The 23,014-nt window shown below is 44.1% G+C and overlaps 1 protein-coding gene across 1 annotated transcript in view; it reads right to left on the bottom strand.

The window, feature by feature from the left end:
• The window catches only part of PDXK (pyridoxal kinase), a gene marked incomplete at its 5' end in the record, with an annotated part of 82,825 nt that extends 62,398 nt beyond the window's left edge, over positions 1-20,427 (bottom strand). Inside the window, 1 exon segment of the mRNA XM_034753749.1 lies at positions 20,275-20,427. Coding sequence (XP_034609640.1) covers positions 20,275-20,370 — 96 coding nt within the window.
• Between the last annotated feature and the right edge of the window lie 2,587 nt (positions 20,428-23,014).

Raw genomic sequence — 23,014 nt, 5'->3', positions numbered from 1 at the left:
GAAATCCTGCTGGGGATCGGGGACTGCTCCTCGTGTGTGTGCCACAGCTCTGTGTGGCTCCTGGAAGCAGTGGCATGTCCCCCCTCTGGGTCCTACATTTATGGGTAGCCAGGGGGCTCCGTGCGTTGCCCACACCCCAAGCGCTGGCTCTGCAGCTCCCATTGGCGGGGAACTGCGGCTAAAGGGAGTTGCAATGGCGGTGCCTGCGGATGGGGCAGTGCGCAGAGTCACCCCCTCCACATAGGAGCTGGGGGGGGGGAAACATGCCGCTGCTTCTGGGAACTGCTTGAGGTAAGCACTGCCCGGAGCCTACATTCCTGAGCCACTCCCAAGCTCTAACAGCCAAACCCCTTGATCCCAGCCCGGAGCACCCTCCTACATCCAAAACCCCTCACTCTCAGCCAGAGCCCTCACCCACCCCCACATCCCAACTCCATGCCCCAGCCTGGAGCCCTCTCCCGCACCCTGAACTCATTTCTGGTCCCACCCCAGAGCCCACCCCCCGCCCCCAGCCAGAGCCCTCATCCTCTCCTACACCCCAACCCCAATTTCGTGAGCATTCATGGCCTGCCATACAATTTCCATACCCAGATGTGTCCCTCGGGCCAAAAAGTTTGCCCACCCCGATCTAGATTCTGCCTTTTATATCTATTGTATAACTAGGCTTGGCAGAATTCAAAATTTTAATGGATAATATCATTTAAGCTTTTTTTACTTGTATCAATTAAATTTTCACAGTTGTGGGAAATTAGGGATGGGGTCAGACAATTATTAAATAAACAGTAGATGTTGAAATTCAAAAACATTATTTATAACCATTACAACAAAACTGTCAACATAACATATCAATATACACAATGTACGTATCCTTAAATTAAACTTTAATGGTCTCAAGCAGCACTTTTCTTCTTATTTTGTTAATCTGTAAATTTCAATCATCATCAATGGAAATATTTTCTCATCACTTTGTGTGTGTACAGCGAAGTCAACATTTACCGATACAAATTGAATCCTTCCAAGCCTAGGTATAACCATCTCTATTTACTATACTTCCACGTTGTGTATCTGTCACTGGTGAAATAATTTTCTCCTCAAGGTCATAAATACAGTATGTTGAATAGTGCTATTCCCTCTACTGAACCCTGAAGTGGTCCACTTGACATCCTTCCAGTTTGATGCATTACTGATAACTCTTAGCTTTCTATTTCCAAGCCAAGCGTTTCATTAAGATATTGGAGATACGGTGAATAGTTTTCTGTGCAGTGCATTGTCGAATGCTTTACTAAACTATATTATGTCTACTGCATTATCATTATCCACTTGGGGTGCTGCATTAAAAATCCAGAACAAGACAGAGATTGCGCAAGTGGGGAACAGCTTCAACTCACTTTTTTGACCCATGCTGGCAATTATGCAATGCTTTGCTAGTTGCCCTGTCTGATCTTATAAAGTAATTTGCTGGGCTAACCTGTATAAATAGTGAGATGACGGGTGGTTCTTTTACCTTACTGAACCAAATTACCCTTCCACCAATCCACAGCCACTCTACGGCATTCAGTTTTGTCAAACACTATTATTGTTAGAGGTTCCACTATACTCTACATTCAAGATCCTAGGATGCACCCCGTCTGCTCCAGGAGACTGCGTTTTTAGGGTTTGTGCATTCATGCCTTACTGTGAATCTGGTGCTTATGCTGGATTTGATATCCTTGGAGAATGAAGCCTTCTGTTTATGAGATTGTTGTTGCTCTTGCTGTATTCAGTGCAAACACCTTTGCCCTATCAGTGTGTCTCAACTTGACCTGCAAGGACCTCCTCTGTTATTGACAGGATAACTCAGTCTCCTTGACCTCTCTACCAGGTGTCAGTTTGTGGTGTCCCCTATCTCCCTCGTCCCCTTCATGAGGGCCCCAGTACAGCAAGAAATGGATTGAAAGCCAAATGGACTGAAGTGCCTAACTACCATTGAAACCAACGACTGTTAGGCAACTAGCCTGCTTGGATAGTTCTGAAAATCCCACTAGGCTCCCATATGCATCTTTAGGCACCTAGATACTTTTAAAGTTTGTCCTGAGACCATAAACTCACTTCATACAGGCCCTAGAACCACTGTCTGAAGACACTTTTCTTACTTTAATGTAGCTAGACCTTTTAAAATGTCACTCAATAGGGTGCTGCCTCTAACTTGGAAAGATCTAGTCCCAGAAAAGCAAAATGCAAGAACTATTAAGAGTTTGTCCTCAGAGCTGCAAAGCTAAGGAGTAGGGAGGGGCCTAATCTGGCAGTTCTCACTGAGGCAAAATTTCCACTGATATCAGTGGAAGTTCTTCCTGAATAAGGACCTCAGGATCTGACCCAAAGTGACAGTTGTTTTAATCTTGGAGCGGGCTGGGATCTAATTTCCCCATGATGTTCATAAAAATTTCTGTTCGAGTTAAAGAAGGGAGAGGGATGTGTGTAAAATGTAGGTCTCACATTCATTGTTGAAAGGGGCATGCCTAACTTTTAAGAATCTCTCTTTTTCAAGAAGTAAAAAATGCATGTTTAGTATGCAACATTTAGCTCTTGGATGTTACTGCTGTACGTCAGCTGCCCATAGTTCGAGTTGTTCCTACATCAAGTGATAAAGGTCAACAGTAAAATTAACACTACGTTTACAGTAAGTTATGTTGATTAAAGTAATGAGCTCTTGCCTCTCCAAACTTAATTTCAGCATCTCGGGGTTAACACACAATTGCTATTTATACAGAAGACCCAGAGGGCCAAGTGCTGTCCTCAGTTAAACCCTGTGAAGCCTCTCGCTCAAACTAGGGTGTAATTGAGGACAGAATTTTGGCTCCGTGCTCAGAGGAAAACATGACAGCCACCCCTGTGAGATCCGACTTACTAAAATATACTTAGGGATTTGACCTACCGCAAGAAATTTACACATTTAGATGCCATTTTTTACCTTTCCACTTTTTTAATTTGAATATTGTTAACCTGTAAAGGAAGAAGTCCTTATTTATCTTCTATTCCCATGTGATCCTGCAGGAAAGCCATGGTGCCAAATTTGTGGCAACAGACTAGTTTTCTAAATCCATTATTATTATTGCTGCTGCAGGATCAAACAAAGCAAAAGATGGGTGTAAAATATAAACTTGTATGCAAGTTTAGTGGATATGGAAGTTCCCCTTTTTGATGGATGTTTTGAATCCAACATAATTGCTTTAATGGTATTTAGTGGGACAGCGGTGACAATTCCACAAGCCATTCTTGTATACCAGGGGTTAGCAACCTTTCAGAAGTGGTGTGCCGAGTCTTCATTTATTCACTCTGATTTAAAGTTTTTGCCTGCCAGTAATACATTTTAACGTTTTTAGAAGTCTATAATATATAACTGAACTATTGTTGTATGTAAAGTAAATAAGGCTTTTAAAATGTTTAAGAAGCTTCATTAAAATTAAATTAAAATGCAGAGCCCCCCAGACCGGTGGCCAGGAACCGGGCAGTGTGAGTGCCACTGAAAATCAGCTCGCGTGCCGCCTTCGGCACGCATGCCATAGGTTGCCTACCCCTGTTGTATACTCATTTGTGCTGGCTTTTGATGAGGCTGAGTTTGATCAGGTGATGGGAAGGAGGCTTATTTCTGCATCATAAGATGATTTTGGATATACTGGAGCAAATTCAGTTCCATGGCATCTGTGCAATCCCAGTTATTTTACTATTTGTGTCTTTCCTTTGTCGTGAGCTTCTCAACTAGCCATTACATCCTCTAGTGTTTCACTGCTGAAAAATAACTGTTTACTTAGAGACTAGTGTATGTGGATTGTCTATTAACATCAATATAGTCTAGGATGGTTTTACATTAGGATGGGAATGTTTTCTTGAAGAAAACAGTCTAAAGATTTTATGCATCTCTCCTTGCCATTGAAAATGTGTGTGTTGCTGTATTGGTCAGATAAAGTCACTGTAAAGTTTGCTACATCATAGTGAGGCAGCCAGCTGGGACTACTGTGACCACCTGTTGCCCTTTTTTAACCTGAGCAGCTAGTTAAAGTTCAGAGTCCTGAAGATGTTCCAGTTGGGGGCAGAAATTGACTATGGAGTCTGGTATTTTCTTTGATGCACTCTTGTTTGTTTACAAGCAGAGACAACCCATGCCTGCCAATAATGGGGGGGCACAATGTAAAGGGGGGAGTTGCATGACTGCCCCATGTGTCGCCTCTGTGAGGAATTTTCCAGCCTCACCTCTCTGGGCCAGGGAGGCTGCACCTGGGGATCTGAGGTCATAGGAGCAGGGAGCATGTGCCTCTGGATCGGGCCGGGGCCAGCTCCAGCCTGAGGAGTCTCACAGCACCATTGTCTTCCCGGAGCTCCCGTGCCCTCACGGACACCCCAGCAGAGGGAGGGGCGCGGGCAGTGCCCCTATGTCCGGCTAAGCAGACGGACCCTGCTTCCAGCACCTTCCCCAGCAACTCCCCACTCTGTGTCCGACCCGGGACTGCTGCACTCTTCCTGCAAGGGGGTGGGGTGGGGGAGCTCTGTCCTGCTGCTGCTGCACCTCCTCCCAGCACATTTCCAGCTCGCTCGGCCTCTGCCCCTGGCAGCCAGGCCTAGGCAGAGAGTGGAGGGAGCAGGCCACCACCGCAGCCCCAGTCAGGCTCCCTCGCAGACAACAACCCTGAGCAGAGTCAGCCAGCGTGAGAAGTGGCTCCGTAACGCCCCCTCAGTTCCCTACCTGGGCCTGGCTGCTGGGGAGAGGGACTGAGCAATTTGGAAGTGCCTGGGGGTGGGTGGGAGGAGTGCAGCAGGAAGAGAACAGAGGACCCCTCCCCTGCTGGCAGACCAAGCCTTGCAATGGCAGCTCAGCACTCACAGAAATCTAGGAGGGCACGTGACCCCACATGTCCCCCTCTCCGATGCATTCTCCGTGTTTACAAGGAACATACGAAGTCCTGCTTCTCCGAATGCAGGAGGAACCAAAACAAAAAGGACAGATTTTTTTTGCTTACTGCCCCTAGCTTCTTTACCCAACACCAAACCCAAACAAACACTCTCCCTCGCTTTTTCTAGGGTCATACACATAGGTGCTGGAAGTAGGGGTGCTGCTGCACCCCAACTTGAAGTGATTTTCATTCGATACAGGGTTTACAGTTTGGTTCAGTGGCTCTCAGCACCCCCACTATACAAATTGTTCCAAGCTGCTGCTGTGACTACCAAGGCCTGGTTGACACTAGAAAATTAGGTTGGCAGAACTATGCCACTCAGGGGTGTCAAAAATCTGTAGAAAGCCATTAATCTGTGGGAGCAGAGCCTATTTTGCCAACTTTGCCAGCGATCTGAAATGTAGTTGTGTTTGCTTGCTATGGCGCTAGTGTCATGATCTATTGGCCTTGAAGAGAAGCATAATAGTGAACGTATGTAGTGCAATGGAGAATTAGAACAGTAGCGCTTAAATTCCTTGGGCAGTTCACTTGTTCTGGTGTTAGAGAAAACTAGGCTTGGGAAGCCAGTCAATATAGAATATATTATATTAATGGGTATATCTACATATATATTATATCTCATAGAACTGGAAGGGACCCTGAAAGGTCATCGAGTCCAGCCCCCTGCCTTCACTAGCAGGACCAAGTACTGATTTTTGCGTCACATCCCTAAGTGGCCCCTCAAGGATTGAACTCACAACCCTGGGTCAATTGACTGGCCAAGTAATGTCAATTGGCTGGTAGTTTTATTCTTTGTTACTGTTACTATTCTAATCAATTAGTGCTTTAAAATGTCAACAATGGTCAACTGTTTTACAATATTTGACTGGAGGCCCAAATGCCCAACTCTAGTTAATGGCTAATTTTAGTTAATAGTTAGTGTGCAGAAAAGGATTATATTGTATACCAATACAATGTAGATGGTGTACATTTGCCAGCAACAATCCTACAACAAGTTTAACTGGTTTATATGAACTATGTGCATTATTCCGTAACTCTGAACATTGTAAAGTATTGAGAAGCATTGTAAAAATAGTTAAACAAACAAAGAGAGGGTCAGCAAGTGCATTCCTGCTACAACACTGCTTAAAGCCATGACTTGAACACACATGAAATCCTGAGAGAGTTGGCATGTGCTCACACCAAACACAGAAAAAAAAAAACCCAAGAAGTGACTAAGTTGTAATGCCAAATGTGGCATTGCTACAATTAGAAATGTGTTACTGCAGACTATAGGCTGTGAGCGGACGAGTATAGCACACTTCACACAAGCCTCAACTACAATCTTTTAAAACTGATTTCCATTCCTTTAAGAGTTTGTAAATAAGTAGGAAACTGAGGAGCGAAGTATTTAAACAAGAACAGAGAGATTCGTTACATAACAGTACTTTGTGATCCTTGAACTAAAGGTAATATAGAAGTGCAAAGTAGACTCATCAGAATTTTTTTACTGGAATGATTTTTCAACGCAAAATTCCCATTTTGCAGAATTTGTCTAAAATTTTTAATTTTCTATCAGGAACCATTGAAACGATAGTTCTCCAGCAGCCATTGCAAGGAGAGGCTAAGCACCCCAGCGCTCTTCTCTGCAGCAGCAGGGTTTGGGGGGGAGGCTGAAAGTTGGGCACACAGCCTTCCTGGAAGCCTGGCTGGAAGGCTCTTGTCAATGACAAAGTGAAATTGACAAGTGCCTCCCAGGTAGGCAGTCAGAAAGACACCAAAAATAAATAAATAAATAAATTCCATTTTAGTTGTCTCGGGAATCCCTTTCCAGGAAAGTTTCATAGTTTTGACTTCTTGTCCCAATTTGGGACAAAATTATTTGTTTGGTTTTTTTTAAAGTGTTAAATTTTTCACAGGAAGGGACTTCCATTTTCTGGCAAGCTGTAGTGCAGAGTGCTTTATAAGTACGGTATTACGTAAACTTCACACTACTCGGTGCCATTTAGTTCATAACCCATGTTATATTTATTTTGTAGATAGTTAAACTAGAGCAGGCAAACAGATTAAGCAGCTTGCCAGTGTCACAAGTAAGATCAGCCTGCCCAATTTTAATGCCATCTGAACTCTTACCTAAGTCTACATGAGAATGTTCTCAACAGGAGAATACTGCACCATTTTAACTTAAGACCCACTTAGTTAAACTGGCACAACTCCCTGTGCAAACACTCACTTAGGTTTAAGAGTAGCTTATTTCAGTTTAGCTTAGACCAATTTCTAATTGACTTACTGAAATAAGAAAATCCACAGACTTTTGCACCCATTTAACAAAATCTCTAGCATTAGTTAAAAACAAAAAAACACACTTATTTGCTCTCTGGAGCACTGCCAAGGCAAGGTTTTGATTAAGACAATCTATATGAGCTATCTGCACTGTTCAGGAGCAATTGCTAGCTGTCAAAGTAGAATGGCATCTTAAAGGAGACTGAGAAGCAGTGATAATTGCTGTAGTTACAAGGGCTCTGGCATGGAACATACTAGACTATCCATCCCCAAATGGTTCCACAGAAGGGGTGGCAAAAGTCACCTGCACATGGGGAAAGATGAATTAGCTGCAGGATACCAAACAAATCAGTGGCCAAGCCGAGAATTGATCCCAGCAGTAGATTCCAAGTTACTCTGCTCCAGTCATGTGACTATAGTCACTGTATAAAAACAAAACTAAAATATTTGTGGATGTGTGCAGGCACGCTCATTTTCAGGTTTCACAAACAACTCTCTATATTTTACACTGCACAAGACATACTGAAGGCTAATGTAAGAACAAAGCCTCTCTCTCCTGACAGAGAACTGCAATTTTTTCAGCTTGCTGTGGATTGGCTGACCTGACTGTAATAGAATGGCTGTCAAAGAAGGAAAGACTACAGCAGCTTCTCTTGAAGCAGAGTGAATTTGCTCTCAGTTGGTTTCTAATTCTCCGCTTTCCTCTGAGAAAGCTCACAACATAAGTGAACATCTCTAATAAGCAGCCAAATTCAAAGGAAGGCTAATGCATTTTTTAAAATGTTCCTTCAAATCAACCTTCAAGTCACAGCATGAATAGGATCAAATCATTCCATTTTATATTTCTCTTCTGACAGACTAATATTATTCAATTCAAGACACCAAGAACACACAATGCAAGCCTCTATCAGATTTCCCTGTAAGCCATTTCTTTCAGCACACGAACAAATTCTCTCATCCTGTGCTACGTACATTTTTTTCCCAAAAAACCATCCTCCTGTGGCTGGATGACGCACACAGCAGTCAGCTTCTCTACCTGCGTCATACAGTTCAGTTCTGTATCAATCCAACGAACAATGACATAGAAGTTTTTATCATAGCTTCTTCACTAATCTCTGTTTGGGCATACATTTGGCATGGTATGAAATGACGGAATTGTACAGGCATTGATTAGGGGAATGGGAAGGCAAGGAAATATCAGCATCTACTTCCCCCCTCACTCCCATTCAAAGCAAACAAAACAAAAGCCACCCTGTTCCTCATCTCTAAAGGTACATCTCTAAACGTAGGCTTCCCAGACAGGGAATAGTATCAGGGGGTAGCCGTGTTAGTCTGCATCTACAAAAACAACAAGGAGTCTGGTGGCACCTTAAAGACTAACAGATTTATTTGGGCATAAGCTTTCGTGAGTAAAAACCTCACTTCTTCGGATGCAGGGAATGACAGGGAATGTGTTTTTCCTTCCTCTGCAAGTGAGGGATTGCACTCTGCTCCCAGCATAGCAAATAGGAGTTTTGCTGTTAACTCTATAGGGAGCAGACTCAGCTTATGTATTTTGTGCTTTGCATGATAAGCTGCTAGATATTATGACATGCTATTTGCCTCAGTCCACAGATCTGAGGTCTTCTTGCTGCTTTCACCCACATCAAGGAATTCCACAAATTGATCCATGACTATAGCTAACTAGAGTCATGCGCAATACTATGCAACTAAATTTACAAGTACATATTAGCGGAGATGGGCCTTCACCAGAGCATCAGATCTGAATGTTCAGCTCTCGATCCAAACTTCATGGCGCTGGCCTATTTCTATGTATTAGATAGCATAGGAAGGGAAAAGTATTAAACAATTATCACTTTATGTATAAAACATCCATACAAATTATAAATCTCTGGGTTCTTTTTAAAAGCATATTGCTCTTATGGATGTTTGGGTATGTAACTGTCTGCGTGTCTTACCATTGGTATGGTCCTTAGCACTGTTCTTTTGCACAAGTCATAGTGCTCTGGGTGGGTCTGTTCTTTAAGAAATATCTAACTTAGTCAATCTTCTCCCAGGCAGAGGGGTAATAAATGGATCACACTCTAACCCACTATAGTTTCTGAGATTTCAGCTCTCTAAAAGAAAACAGCATAAAACACAATGCCAAACCTACATCAAGGAGGGAGACTCTTAAAACCAGAAAAAGGAGAACAGCCAAATACTTCATGAAGGCCGCTAGGCAGAGACCTCGCTTTGCCAATGGGAGGTGCTCAGATACTAAGGTGATGGGTGCCAATATAAAACTTTAAGATAGACAGCTACTCAGCTGTGTTTGGTAACTACTGTGTGAATGACCAAAGGCCTGATTCTGTTTCCACTAACTACAATGTGAGCTGGAACAGGCTACAAGTGAGAGTTAGTTATTGTAGCGGGGTGGACACCCACTCCTGCCTGGCAGGGCTTGAAAGCAAGCCCTCTGGGCTGCAGCTCTAAAAGCTGGGCTGGTTGGGGAAGTGGCTGCAGCTGGGCCACACCCCATCAGGCCTCAGCTGGCCCTATATAAAAAGGCTGTGAGCCAGAGGCCAAGCAGACTCTCTCTGCACTCAGAGAGAGAAGGGCCTGGCTGTAGGGAGCAGAGACAGGGTACCAGGGCTGGGGAAAGGCTGAGGAGCTCCAGCCTGGAAAGCCTCAGGCTGTGGCCTAGGAGAAGGCCAGTGATGAGTCCTGCAGTCTGCCCCAGGCATGGGGCTAGATGATGACTGGCAGTAGCCTTGCACTGAGGCGAGGTGGGGTTAGTGGGTGAGGGTTTCCCTGGGAGGGGAGACCCAGCATGGGTGGTATTAGTAGATAAAAGTCACACCTTTGTCTGAAAAGGTTTTAAGTTGAGTGTTCATTGTTATTTGGAAAATCAGAAGCTTAAATTTAAAGCGTGAAGGATGAAGTAGCATGAAGGATAATGCTAGATCTTTAGATGCCTGGAATATGAAAGGACACAATACAGGAGTGCTGCAGACACAATGGGATTTACAAATAGAGAAACTGAATCCCTTGGATTTGATTTTTTTTTTTTTTTTTTTTTTAAAGAGTTAAATACAAAGTGTGTGTGGTGTTGGATTGTGGAGTTTCTCTATCACCAGTGCAGCCTCACTAATGCAGACAAGCCAACATAGTGTTTTCACCACTGTTGCAGATTAGACAACGTTGTGGTAAAAATGTATTTGCCTTGTCTACACTAGCACACCCTCCACTGTTACTACCACTCTGGTAGTGCAACACTGTAGACCAGGCCAAAGGCATCTAACACCATGCGCCAAACATAGTTACGTTAAAAGCAACAGCGCATACTCACTGATTTCTCTGGTTTCTTAATCTCTTCTGTTCACCTCCCCATGATTGCAGGGGTTTTTATCTGGAGAGAAATCACAGGGTGACTATATTTTTAATTTTTGTTTTGAAGAATGTGCATCACTCTGTACTCATCCAGATACAAAAAATAGACTGTGTGTGTCCTAAGAGGAAACCAGAGTTCAGAAAATGCTGCAAAAAACAGGTCCATATACTTATGGCTTGCTTGCTTTAGGTGGAGCCTACTGAAACTAATACTTTTTAAGACTTTGCTGTTAACTTAAGCAAGATCTGCAACAAAAACAAATCTTTTTTTTAAATTAACATCTGTTCTTTTAACAGATCCTTTTCTCTGCCAAAGATCTACTGCATTAAAAGGTAAAACGTTCAGGAAGGTTGGCTTGTTGAAACAGACTACTGTACTTCAGTTAACTGTACACTATTCACTTGCTATATAGTGAAGCATAGTTTACAAATTTTAAAGGATCAGACCTGTTTTAAAAACAAAAAACACTACAGTATTTTGTATAGCAAGATTGTGTCTGCAATAGGCTTCTACTGTACTGAATGAATTACAGCTGGAAAGAGATGCTAATAACCTTTAGACCCATCCAGAGATATGTTCAAAGAACATAAACAAGTGTAATGTATGTATTTTGAGACATGGCAGATTTGCTAATAAACCATAGGTGAAAGGTCCCCGTACCTTGATTTCCACACACACACACCGCCCCCCACATAAAAATGTGGAGAGGAATGACTCCCATGAAATCCTCATCTGCATTATGCATTTTGCCTTGTTAAACTTTTAAACAGTTTCTGCTAACACAGTTGTGCTGGTGGTGTGCATGGGGGCAGGGATGGTAATTTTGTTGAACTGCCTTTTTAAAAAGTTGTTCAAGATAGCCTTAAATGCTTTCTAAAAGTGGTCTTAACAGAGCTAATTCACATTCACACAGTCTGCACAACTGTGCTAGTAAAAAAAATTCAATGCTGCCAGATTTGTAATATGGAAAGGACATTGACCTGCACAGTCTCCATTGTACATGTATATTTTCATGCAATAAAGGTCATTTACCCTTTATGGTGGGTTGTCATGGTTTTCATGGCTTATGCAATACTACGTTCCGCTGATGGCTCGTGGAAATGTAGGTTATTTTCCCACCATAATTTAACTTTTTACCGTGTGTATGCTCTTCGCTTGAAGCATCCCCTCATTTCTAAAAGTTAAAACAAAACTAGTGCCACTGAAACGTGTGGAACTGATAAGTCTGGAGACTGAAGTCCTTTTCTAACCACAGCAAAGCAGTTGCCCTGCTGTATCTGCTCTGAAGTATCCTAACCTTGACCTAGAGAGACTGTGTCTATGATTTGAGTTATATCAAGGGTTCATATACTGTGCCCATCACTCTGGTATTTGAGCACCTGAAAGAACAGTTCATTATTTATGTTCTGTTTTTTACCTCTGTGATTTTTCTTTTCAACAAGATGGCTTTTGAGTTGTGGACAAGTCTCTTCTAGGAATAGCTTGTACGTTTCTGGCCTATCTTCACATAGGCCATCAGAGTAATATTTGGTACCTGCCGGATTAGTCCGCATTCAGACCTGCAACCTAGAAGTGTGACCGACTTTATATTCCATTACCAAAGCACCACCTAATCACCTGTAAGTTAGTGATGGACACTATTTCAAACACGGTTTTAAACTGAATTTTCCATTCTTGCTTCACTTTTGATAATGTTGAGTTCAGATGATTATTCCCTCCCATCCTCACTCCCCTTAAATATGGGGGAATCTCCTGTGTTTTCACATCTTGACTCTATTAGAGCAGCTATCTGTAGGAAGGAGCCAAAAGCATTGACAAAACACCAACACTGTGATCTAGATTATGAGATTGTTCATGGTGGGTTATAATTTAGGTGAGACAAACCTCCCTATTGTGGAACAAAAGACCTTTAGAAATCTGTTCAATGTAGGCTTCTCCACTGAATGGAATGAGCTGTCTGCTCAAGCAATAATGAATAGGGCCAGCTCCAGGCACCAGTGAAAGAAGCAGGCGCCTGGGGCGGCCAACAGGAAGGGGTGGCACTCCGTCAGGTATTGGGGCGGCAAGTCTGGGTCTTCGGCGGCACTTCAGCAACTGCTCAAAGCACATCCGGGTTAGTCTGCAGTGCCATTTCGGCGGCGGGTCCTTCACTCAGTCTCTTCTTCGGCAGGAGCTCAACCGTTCCCCCCCCCCCTTCTTTTTTCTTTCACTGCTTGGGGCAGCAAAAAAGCTGGAGCCAGCCCTGATAATGAAGACAGGTGTCAAGGCTGCTTCCCCACTTTGAACTTTAGGGTACAAAATGTGAGGGCCTGCATGAAAACTTCTAAGCTTAACTACCAGCTTAGAGGAGACGGGGCGAGAGAGGGGAGGGAGTTGCCCTCACGCCCGCCGGCTTCCCCCTGGATGGTCCGAATCGCTGGTGCGGGGCCTCCTCCTCCCTGGTCCCTGCGGTGTCCGGCGGCGCGGCGGGCTGTGAGGCGGCCGGAGGCGGCGGGTCCCGGCGGTGGGCGCTGAAGATGGACTATGACTTCAAGGTGAAGCTGACCGGGGAGCGGGAGCGGGTTGAGGACCTGTTCGAGTACGAGGAAAGGGGGGAGGGATAGCTCAGTGGGTTTGAGCATTGGCCTACTAAACCCAGGGTTGTGAGTTCAATCCTTGAGGGGGCCACTTGGGGATCTGGGGCAAAATCAGTACTTGGTCCTGCTAGTGAAGGCAGGGGGCTGGACTCGATGACCTTTCAAGGTCCCTTCCAGTTCTAGGAGATGGGATAAAAGATGGGATCTGGTCCGCTGCCACCACTCCCAAAATGCTAATTCCCTTCCCTGGGTAGCCTTGAGAGACTCTTCACCAATTCCCTGGTGAATACAGGTCCAAACCCTTAGATCTTAAAACAAGGAGAAATTAACCATCCCCCTCCTTTCTCCCATCATCTCCTGGTGGATCAAGATCCAACCCCCTTGGATCTTAAAAACAAGGAAAAAACAATCAGGTTCTTAAAAAGGCTTTTAATTAAAGAAAAAGGTAAAAATCATCTCTGTAAAATCAGGAGGGAAAATAACTTTACAGGGTAATCAAACTTAAAGAGCCCAGAGGAATCCCCTCTAGCCTTAGGTTCAAAGTTACAGCAAACAGAGATAAACACTCTAGGAAAAAGATACATTTACAAGTTGAGAAAACAAAGATAAAAACTAACACGCCTTGCCTGGCTGCTTACTTACAAGTTTGAAATATGAGAGACTTGTTCAGAAAAATTTGGAGAGCCTGGATTGATGTCTGGTTCCTCTCAGTCCCAAGAGCGAACAACCCCCAAAACAAAGAGCACAAACAAAAGCCTTCCCCCCACCAAGATTTGAAAGTATCTTGTCCCCTTATTGGTCCTTTGGGTCAGATGTCAGCCAGGTTACCAGAGCTTCTTAACCCTTTACAGGTAAAAGGATTTTGGAGTCTCTGGCCAGGAGGGATTTTATAGTATTGTACACAGGAGGGCTGTTACCCTTCCCTTTATAGTTATGACAACAGGTGATGCTAATTCTTCTTAGCTCTTTCAGTGATTTTTTTTCCAAAAAAAGGGGGGGGGGGGGGGGGGGGTATTTCTGGTCCCCCGGAAGTCTGAAAGAGGTAAGAAAACTATATTGAACTCTCAAAAATGGACATTTCTGTGTTATTTAGAAATGGGCCCAAGCTACAGTCTTCAAGTATAGGTATGAACTTCCCTTGAGTTTGTGGGTGTTCAGATCTGAAGTTTTGGTCTGAACCAATCTCTAATGCTAATCTTTGTGTTTGGCAAAACAGCTGCAGGATTTGCTTTTGTTCTGACCTATTACAGTATAGTCAAAATATGCTAGGTGATGTACAGAGTTACAGAAAGGCACAGAACTTGTCTTGTTCTTACCACCTAAAATGACGGAGAAAGGGATGTAACATAGTTACTTTATCTAGGATGTTGCATCTCCAAGGAAAAACTTTGCTACCCTTAACATTCCATGACAAGTGTTTGCAGGCTAATATCTTGCTTTGCATTCTATGAAGAATTTGTGATCACATTCATCTACTTTTCATTCAGAGTCAGGTGATGACTGAGCCCAGAGCCTCAGCTAGTGTAAATTGGCATAGCTTCACTGACTTCAAGGTGAAGATGTGTCCTATTTTTCTTTGAGCCATTTCACTTAACCAGAGAGAATTGGGAGATTGGAATCAGTGGAGATTTTTTGCATCGCTTTATGAACACACTTCACTCATAAGAACGGCTGTACCGGGTCAGACCAAAGGTCCATCTAGCCCAGTATCCTGTCTACTGACAGTGGCCAATGCCAGGTGCCCCAGAGGGAGTGAACCTAGCAGGCAATGATCAAGTGATCTCTCTCCTGCCATCCATCTCCATCCTCTGACAGACAGAGGCTAGGGACACCATTCCTTACCCGTCCTGGCTAATAGCCATTAATGGACTTAACCTCCATGAATTTATCCAGTTCTCTTTTAAACTCTGTTACTCATGTTCTTTGGAATCCTTCAACTGAAGAGGCATGACAGAAAGGCCTGCTCTAGTTTGTTCTGCCATATGAAGAGCAGATTTGAGGCTGGTGGAGCAAAGTTAATGTTGTGGAAACATGAGATCTGGTAAACAAAATGTGTCCACTTCCAGGAGAGAGGGGTGCAATGTAGCAACCTACATAAATGGATCAAGAATGGATACCTATTGATAAGTATGGTAAACCCTCAAACACTGTGAAAGCCCTGTCTTGGCAGACTGTTCTTACCTCTGACCACTACCAGAGGAGCCTTTACATTTTGGCAACATTGGTATAGTTTGTCATGTCAATAAAATATTATTTAAACTGAAATTCTTATACTGATCTAGTTGATGTCTTGCAAGCTTTAATTCAGGGATAGGGAACCTACGGCACGCGAGCTGATTTTCAGTGGCACTCACACTGCCTGGGTCCTGGCCACCGGTACCAGCTGCTGGGCCCCTGCCAGCCGAGGTTCCATCCACCAGCCCTGCTCAGCCCACTGCCAGTCTGGGGTCCCAGCCACCGGCCCAGGGCTCTGCAGCTGCCCCCAGCTGTGGCCCACTGGCGCAGCTCAGCATCCTCACCTTAAATTGTTCCAGAGCCACTGTACTGGGATATTTTTAAGTCCTGATTTGCTGCTTACATCACTATCACGCCACGTGGAACAGCGCACTGAGTTTGACGTTGAGATTAGAATGTACATGCAAGAACTGGAATCAGAATTTTGACAGATTTCAAGATTTCCAGCTATTTTTCCCAATGCTTTCTTTTCTAATTAAACCAGAAAAGTTCAATGACATCCCTGACAGTGAAATTTAACTGTTTGAAGAAAATTGCGTTTGCAATGCTTTCAGCATTTGGATCCACATACCTGTATGAACAGGTATTTCCATACATGAAATCTATTAACTGGCTCCGAGAGGGACAGAGAACAACTGATCACTCAGAAGCCTGTGTGCAGCTTAAAGTATCCAAATACATGCCAGACATTGGAAAACTCAGCAAGGAAAAGCAAGGGCAAGGATCACACTAAACTGATAAGATCTGCATTTTAATTTAATTTTAAATGAAGCTTCTTAAACATTTTAAAAACCTTATTTACTTTACAACAATAATTTAGTTATATATTATAGACTTAAAGAAAGAGGCCTTCTAAAAACGTTAAAATGTATGACTGGCATGTGAAACCTTAAATTACAGTGAATAAATGAAGACTTGGCACACCACTTCTGAAAGGTTGCCAACCCCTGCTTTATTCAACCTTGAATGTTGATGTGAATTCAACCGTGACTCCCTTGCTATTTGGAGCAATTGTAAGTAGAGTAAAAAGAATATCTATACCTTCTACTCTATTTGCTACCTTTATAGATGGTGCACTGAAATCCATCATCTTTGGAGGGCTGTTCTTAAAAATAAGAAAACTGAATGACTGACTCCAGATCCCATGAGGATGTGACCTCTCCATGTTGGGGAAAGCAAAAAAAAAAAAAAAAAAAACACGTTCTTACCAGAGGATAATTTGTGTGTGCCCCTGTCAGAACAGAAGTCAGAAAGTGACCGTGTCTCCTCTGACGGGGTATAGAAGCTGTGGAGGTAACTTCTGGTCTGTCATGGTAGCTGTTTGACGGCAGAAGTAAGTGATCTTCCTGAGCTGTGGAACCTCTCCAGGCTACATTAGTCTGAATCAGAATTGAATAGTGCTCCAACATACTGACTCTTCACTGATGTATCACTTCTAATAACAGGATATGAAAACTATTCAAAAATCAAAACTAATCCACAGTAAAGATGACAGCTGTCCATACTTGTTGCAAGGTGAGCAAAAAAAAAAAAAAACAGTGCCTGCCTTTGACAGGCATGATTTATAGTTCAGAGATCAGAGTCCTTGCAGTGTTTGAGAAATGAATTGCTTGGCAGTCTCACAAAGGCAGTATTCAAGCCACCCAGTGTTTTTTCCCCTTCTCCTCCTCACCTTGGCTAGGACAAGTTTATTATGCTGAGTGTTAAAGAGCTTATTTTCTACATGGGTGCAATTGTGTATTAGAATTGGGTATATTTCTTTACGTGGTTGTAACTTGATGTACCACTCACCAACACTATTAATTGTCTGAATCTTGCTGTGTTCGTTTTCTGATATTCCATACATTTTGGTCAGTTTTTGCTATTGTCCTTCATTCAGAAGAATGAAAGAAAAGTAGGGTAGCATTTAATAGAAAATCTATAGCTGGTTAGGACTTCAAAGTTGTACATCATTACAAAATGGTAAATTCCTTTATGGTGGCATAATTAGTACAGCTAGGCCTAAATGCTGGTAAATTAAACAACTTTCTTCACGGATTTCTTTTTTCAAAAGTAGCATTATCCTCCCTCAAACTTTTGAGAGTGTGATGACTAATGGTCTTTCAGGAGCTTCCTTTAGTTTCCATTTACCAAACCTCTCAGTTTCTCTCTTTTAGCCAAAAGAGATTTGTAATAAAAGTATTAACAAAGCTATTAGGTGCTGTAGGAGGCTAAGCAGAAATACGATCCATTTCTGACCACGCAATCTCAAGACTTCTTGACAGCCATCTCCAGTTGTAATGATCCTTTTATATGTGAAAGCCTGGAATAGTCTAACAGCAATTGTTTTATAGTCTTTGTGCATACTTTTCTGAAGCTATAAAAGTACACAAGCTGGGAATCTCATTACAAGTACCTTATGTAAGAAAGTCAGTGGAGTAAGAAAACAGAGTTTAACAAAGGAGATCCAAAAAACTTAGACTGTGGTGAGGATTGTTATATGCAGATCCAGCCTGCTGTCAACACTTAGACCAAGTTTTTAGGGGATCCATTGACACATTTTCAATAAAAATGTAAAAATAACTAGATGCAACATTTTCACTGAAGACGACAGAGCTAGACACTATATGCCAAAAAAATGGAGGTAGTCTAAAAATAGCCATACTTGGCGAGCCTAGCAGATTAATAGTATTTCACCCTTCCAATATAAAAATCCATCCAAGTTTGAGTTCTGTCACTGGGCTGGTAGTACTTTCTGTCCTTTACTGAGTTTAAAACAAAAAAAACCTCTTCCTCAATCTGTAGACATCTTGTCTGATCACACTCCCAGAACTCATCAACTCTGCAGTAAGGGAGCCACATTTAACCCTCCTTGATTCAGCTGATACAAGACAAGAGGGGAAAAAAATGGGGGGGTAGGGGGAATTTAAACGGGGCACATTTGAAAGGAGCACAAAGGGTACAGAACAAATCCCCAAGTCCGGTACTGTCCCCTTATTAAATAAAGGATTCTTAAGATTATAATTCCATCTCACAGTTCTGATGACTAATAAGATACCCAAACATCACTAGAGCAATTTGCTCCCCACCCTTAGTGTTCCATCAGTCTGGGTTTGCACAACCTTCAAATATGATGATAGGCATATTTATTAGCCATTTGCCACAAACAATTCTTGTTATTGTTCTGGGGGTAGCCCATAGATGTAATAGTTCCCTCCAGCAATAGCTTATCATATGCCATGCACCGAAGAATTTTAAAAACTTACATTGTACTGTATGACTTCTGTAAATAGCATCCACTGCTACTTCAGTAGGTACTTTTTAAATTAAAAATACTTCAGTGTTTTCCATCCAAAAGCACTTTGCAAGCATTAAAGTTTGCCTCAAGTGGGTTGTGAGGTTGTTATGGGTTATATTCCCATTTTAGTGATGAGAAAATTGACATACACAGAGGTTAAGTGACTTGTCCAAGACATAAAGGAAGTCTGATATTGTGGGGCTAGAACCCAGGTATTCAACTCCCAGGCCTGCACTTAAGCCACAAGGCAAAAGTTATCACCAGATAACCATAGCCCCACCTCCCCCCATATGTACACCTCTACCCCAATATAACACGACCCGATATAATACAAATTCAGATATAACACAGTAAAGCAGTGCTCTGGGGGGGTGGGGCTGCGCACTCCAGCGGATCAAAGCAAGTTCGATATAACACAGTTTCACCTATTATGCGGTAAGATTTTTTTGGCTCCTGAGGACAGCGTTATGTTGGGGTAGAGGTGTATAATTAAAGAAATATTATTCCTTATATTATTCTGCCCAAACAATAAACTATGTTCATTCTCCTGGTTACAATGTCCTTATGACTTCATTACACTTGTTTTATTGTGGATCATAGTTACACAAATACATAGAATTTGCCATGTAGCACATCAGATTATTGGTCCATCAAATCTGGCTTCCTGCCTCCATCAGTGGCCAATACAGGATACTGACCAAGGTGAGAAAACCCATAATGCATATGACTATGCGTAGTGCTCTACATGGGGTGACCATAGCTCCCTGACCCAGCAGTAATGAGATGAGAGCATGAAACATGATATCTGACTAAGTACGCTTTTTAAAATAGGGTAGTCAGTGTTTGTAATATGCTTTGAGAATATAAAGCACTAAGCATTATTTAAAATGAATATAATCAAAAGCATTTCCAATCCCTTTTTAAACCCACCTACCACAGTATTTAACTCCAGGTTTTTTTTTTTTTTTTTTTTTTTTTTTTTTTTAAAAGCCAAGCCCCATTTACAAGATTAAAAATTGGTATAGTACTCAGTATACTATTGCATCTGAAGAAGTGAGGTTTTTACCCACGAAAGCTTATGCCCAAACAAATCTGTTAGTCTTTAAAGTGCCACTGGACTCCTTGTTGTTTTTGTAGATACAGACTAACACACCTACCCCTGATACTTGACATAACTATACAATCCTCAATAGTATACTATCAAATAAAGAAGCATCCTGTTTTAAACCCCTTTGCACAAGCACAAGGAATTGCTGGTTACTGAAATGTACCTGTTTTGTGAATCTTAGCCAGTCTGTATTAACAGAGAACAGCTTGGCTTGGTTTACCTTACCCGAAGAAATACACTGGCTTGGCAAGTTGTGTCAATAGACAGCTGACACCGTCACCGCCGATCAAGGAGAGTTGTCTCACACACACACACACACACGGCCAACCCAGCGCACACACTTCGGACCCTTCCCTGCCCGGGCAACACCGCCGCGCCCGCCTGGCAACGGGAAAGCACCGAGCCCCGGCAGCCTCCTCCCGCAGCGCCCGGCTCCGGCCCGGGGAAGGGGCGGCCGCCGCCGCAGCAGCCCGGGCCGCTGCAGGGTCCCCGCCCGCCCGCCCGGCCCCGCTCACCTGCAGCGGGAAGCTCGCCGCCTTGTTGCCCACGTAGCCGCACACGACATGGCTCTGGATAGAGAGCACCCGGCACCGCGCCTCCGCCGCCTCCATGCCGCCCGCGCGCCCTGCCCTGCCCCCGGAGCCGCAGCTGCACGCGGCCGGGCCGGGGCCGGAGCCGGACCCTCCCCTCCCCGGGCAGCGCGGAGCTGCCGAGCCGCCGCCGCCGCCGGGCGCACACGGGAGAGCGGAGCGGGCGAGCCCAGGCGGCAGAGTCAGGCGATCGGCGAAGACACCTAAACGCCTTGTACATCCGCCAGCCCCGTGTCGGAGTGAGCCGGCAGCGCCCGCCAGCGCCATTTAAAGGGGACGCACTCGCCACAACACTCCCATTGCAGATCCGCTGCCGCCCACACTCCCACTGCTCCCCAACCCCCACACACCTAGTGCCACCCCTGCCCCAAACCTAGTGCCACCCACTGCACATCCACTGCCGCCCACACTCCCACTGCCCCCCAACCCCCACACACCTAGTGCCACCCCTGCCCCCACACCTAGCGCCACCCACTGCACCCACACTCCCACTGCACATCCAGTGTCCCCCCACCCATTGTCCCCCATCCCCACTCACTGCATCCACACCCATTTCGTACATCTAGTGTCACCTACTGCTCTCACACACCACACATTGCCATTCACTTCACCCAGTGCCACCCCTTGCACACATACATGCATCCACACAGTGCCAGCAGTGCATGCCTCCACCCTATGCCAGCCAGTGCTACCCACACACACACCAATGACATCCAATGTACACACTGCCACCCACATGGCACATACAATCTTCACACTCAGTGCCACCCACTGCCTCCCCCATGCTACTTGGTTCGTAGTCCCACCCACTCTAAATATCCCAGCCCCAATGACACTCAGTGCACACAAATGGCACACTCCATACCACCCCCTGGCACCTGTGCCCCTACCACACACACAGGGCCACCCCCTGTATGCACATCTCACACACACCGTGCCACCTCACCACACACCATGCCAGCCACTCCCACCATTTATTGCACTGTGCACACACAGCCACCCTACCACTACATACAACGGTATACCCAGTATGTCACCCTCACACCCTGCAACACCAGTCCACACATACCATGCCACCCCGTAACACCCAGTGCCACCTGCCACAGTTCAAGGCCACTGCACATGTATTTCCCACTCCCTTGGAGGCTCCATGCTCCTCAGCTATCACCTCTCTCGGCTAGAGACCTGCATCTCTCTCCTACCTGAGCGAAAGTTTTCCAGGCTGCACAGCTCCATGCCTATACTTTGTGATATCCCCCAGAAAGCACATTTATTCTTAAGGTAAAAGCATTACAGAGACAACAATAAAAGAATCTACACATGCTAGTCAGCTTACCCAACTCCTCTGGGAGGAGTCAGTCCTTCAAACCCTCACTAAGGGGGTTTTCTGTGTCACGTTCATAACAGCCTCTTAGCTCAGAAGAAGCATCCCCATGAATAGTTCAGTCTTTCCTGGATACAGCCAGAGCCTTTGATCTTGAGAAAGTCCAAGAACAGGTCATCAGCAGACAATGGTCCCCTCCTTCAAAAGGCTGGGTTTTTGTATAGAGGTGGGGAACTGACATTCACCTCCGCCTAGAAAGGTTACATACCATCCTGGCCCACAATCATACATAAACCATTCATTTAATACAACAGACTGCAAAGCTAAGAACATAGGAACAGCCATACTGGGTCAGACCAAAGGTTCATCTAGCCCAGTATCCTGTCTTCTGACAGGGGTCAATGCCAGGTGCCCCAGAGGAAATGAACAGAACAGGTAATCAAGTGATCCATCCCCTGGTGCCCACTCCCAGCTTCTGACAAACAGAGGCTAGGGACACCATCCCTGTCCATCCTGGCTAATAGCCATTGATGGACCTATCCTCCATGAACTTACAATATTCAAGATGTGGGTGTACCATAGATTTATATAGAAGCAATGAGATATTTTCTGTCATTCTCTATCCCTTTCTTAATGATTCCCAACATTCTGTTTGCTTTTTTTGACTGCTGCTGCACATTGAGTGGATGTTTTCAGAGAACTACCCACAATGACTCCATGATTTTTCTTGAGTGATAACTAATTTAGACCCCATCATGTATAGTTATGTATAAATATAATACATTATATTTTCTAATGTGCATTACTTTGCATTTATCAACATTGAATTTCATCTGCCATTTAGTTGCCCAGTCACCCCGTTTTGTGAGATTCTTTTGTAGCTCTTCGCAGTCTGCCTGGGACTTAACTATCTTGAGTAGTTTTGTATCATCTGCAAATTTTGCCACCTCACTGTTTACCCCCCTTTTCCACTGTTTACCCCCTTTTCCAGATCATTTATAAATATGTTGAATAGGACTGGTCCCAGTACAGACCCCTGGGGGACACCACTATTTACCTCTCTCCATTCTGAAAACTGACCATTTATGCCTACCTTTTGTTTCCTATCTTTTATCCAGTTACCAGTCCATGAGAGGACTTTCCCTCTCATCCCATGACAGCTTACTTTGCTTACGAGCCTTTGGTGAGGGACCTTGTCAAAGGCTTTCTGAAAAATCTAAGTACAGTATATCCACTGGATCCCCCTTGTTCACATGCTTGTTGACCCCCTCAAAGAATTCTTAATTAAATAAGGTCTCCCCCTCATAAGGAAATTGCTATAGCTGTCACACACTCCTCCCC

Source organism: Trachemys scripta, chromosome 1, assembly GCF_013100865.1.
Source record: "Trachemys scripta elegans isolate TJP31775 chromosome 1, CAS_Tse_1.0, whole genome shotgun sequence".
NCBI lineage: Eukaryota > Metazoa > Chordata > Testudines > Emydidae > Trachemys > Trachemys scripta.
Note: the sequence above shows the minus strand (reverse complement) of the source record. Positions and strands in the feature narration are given on the sequence as shown.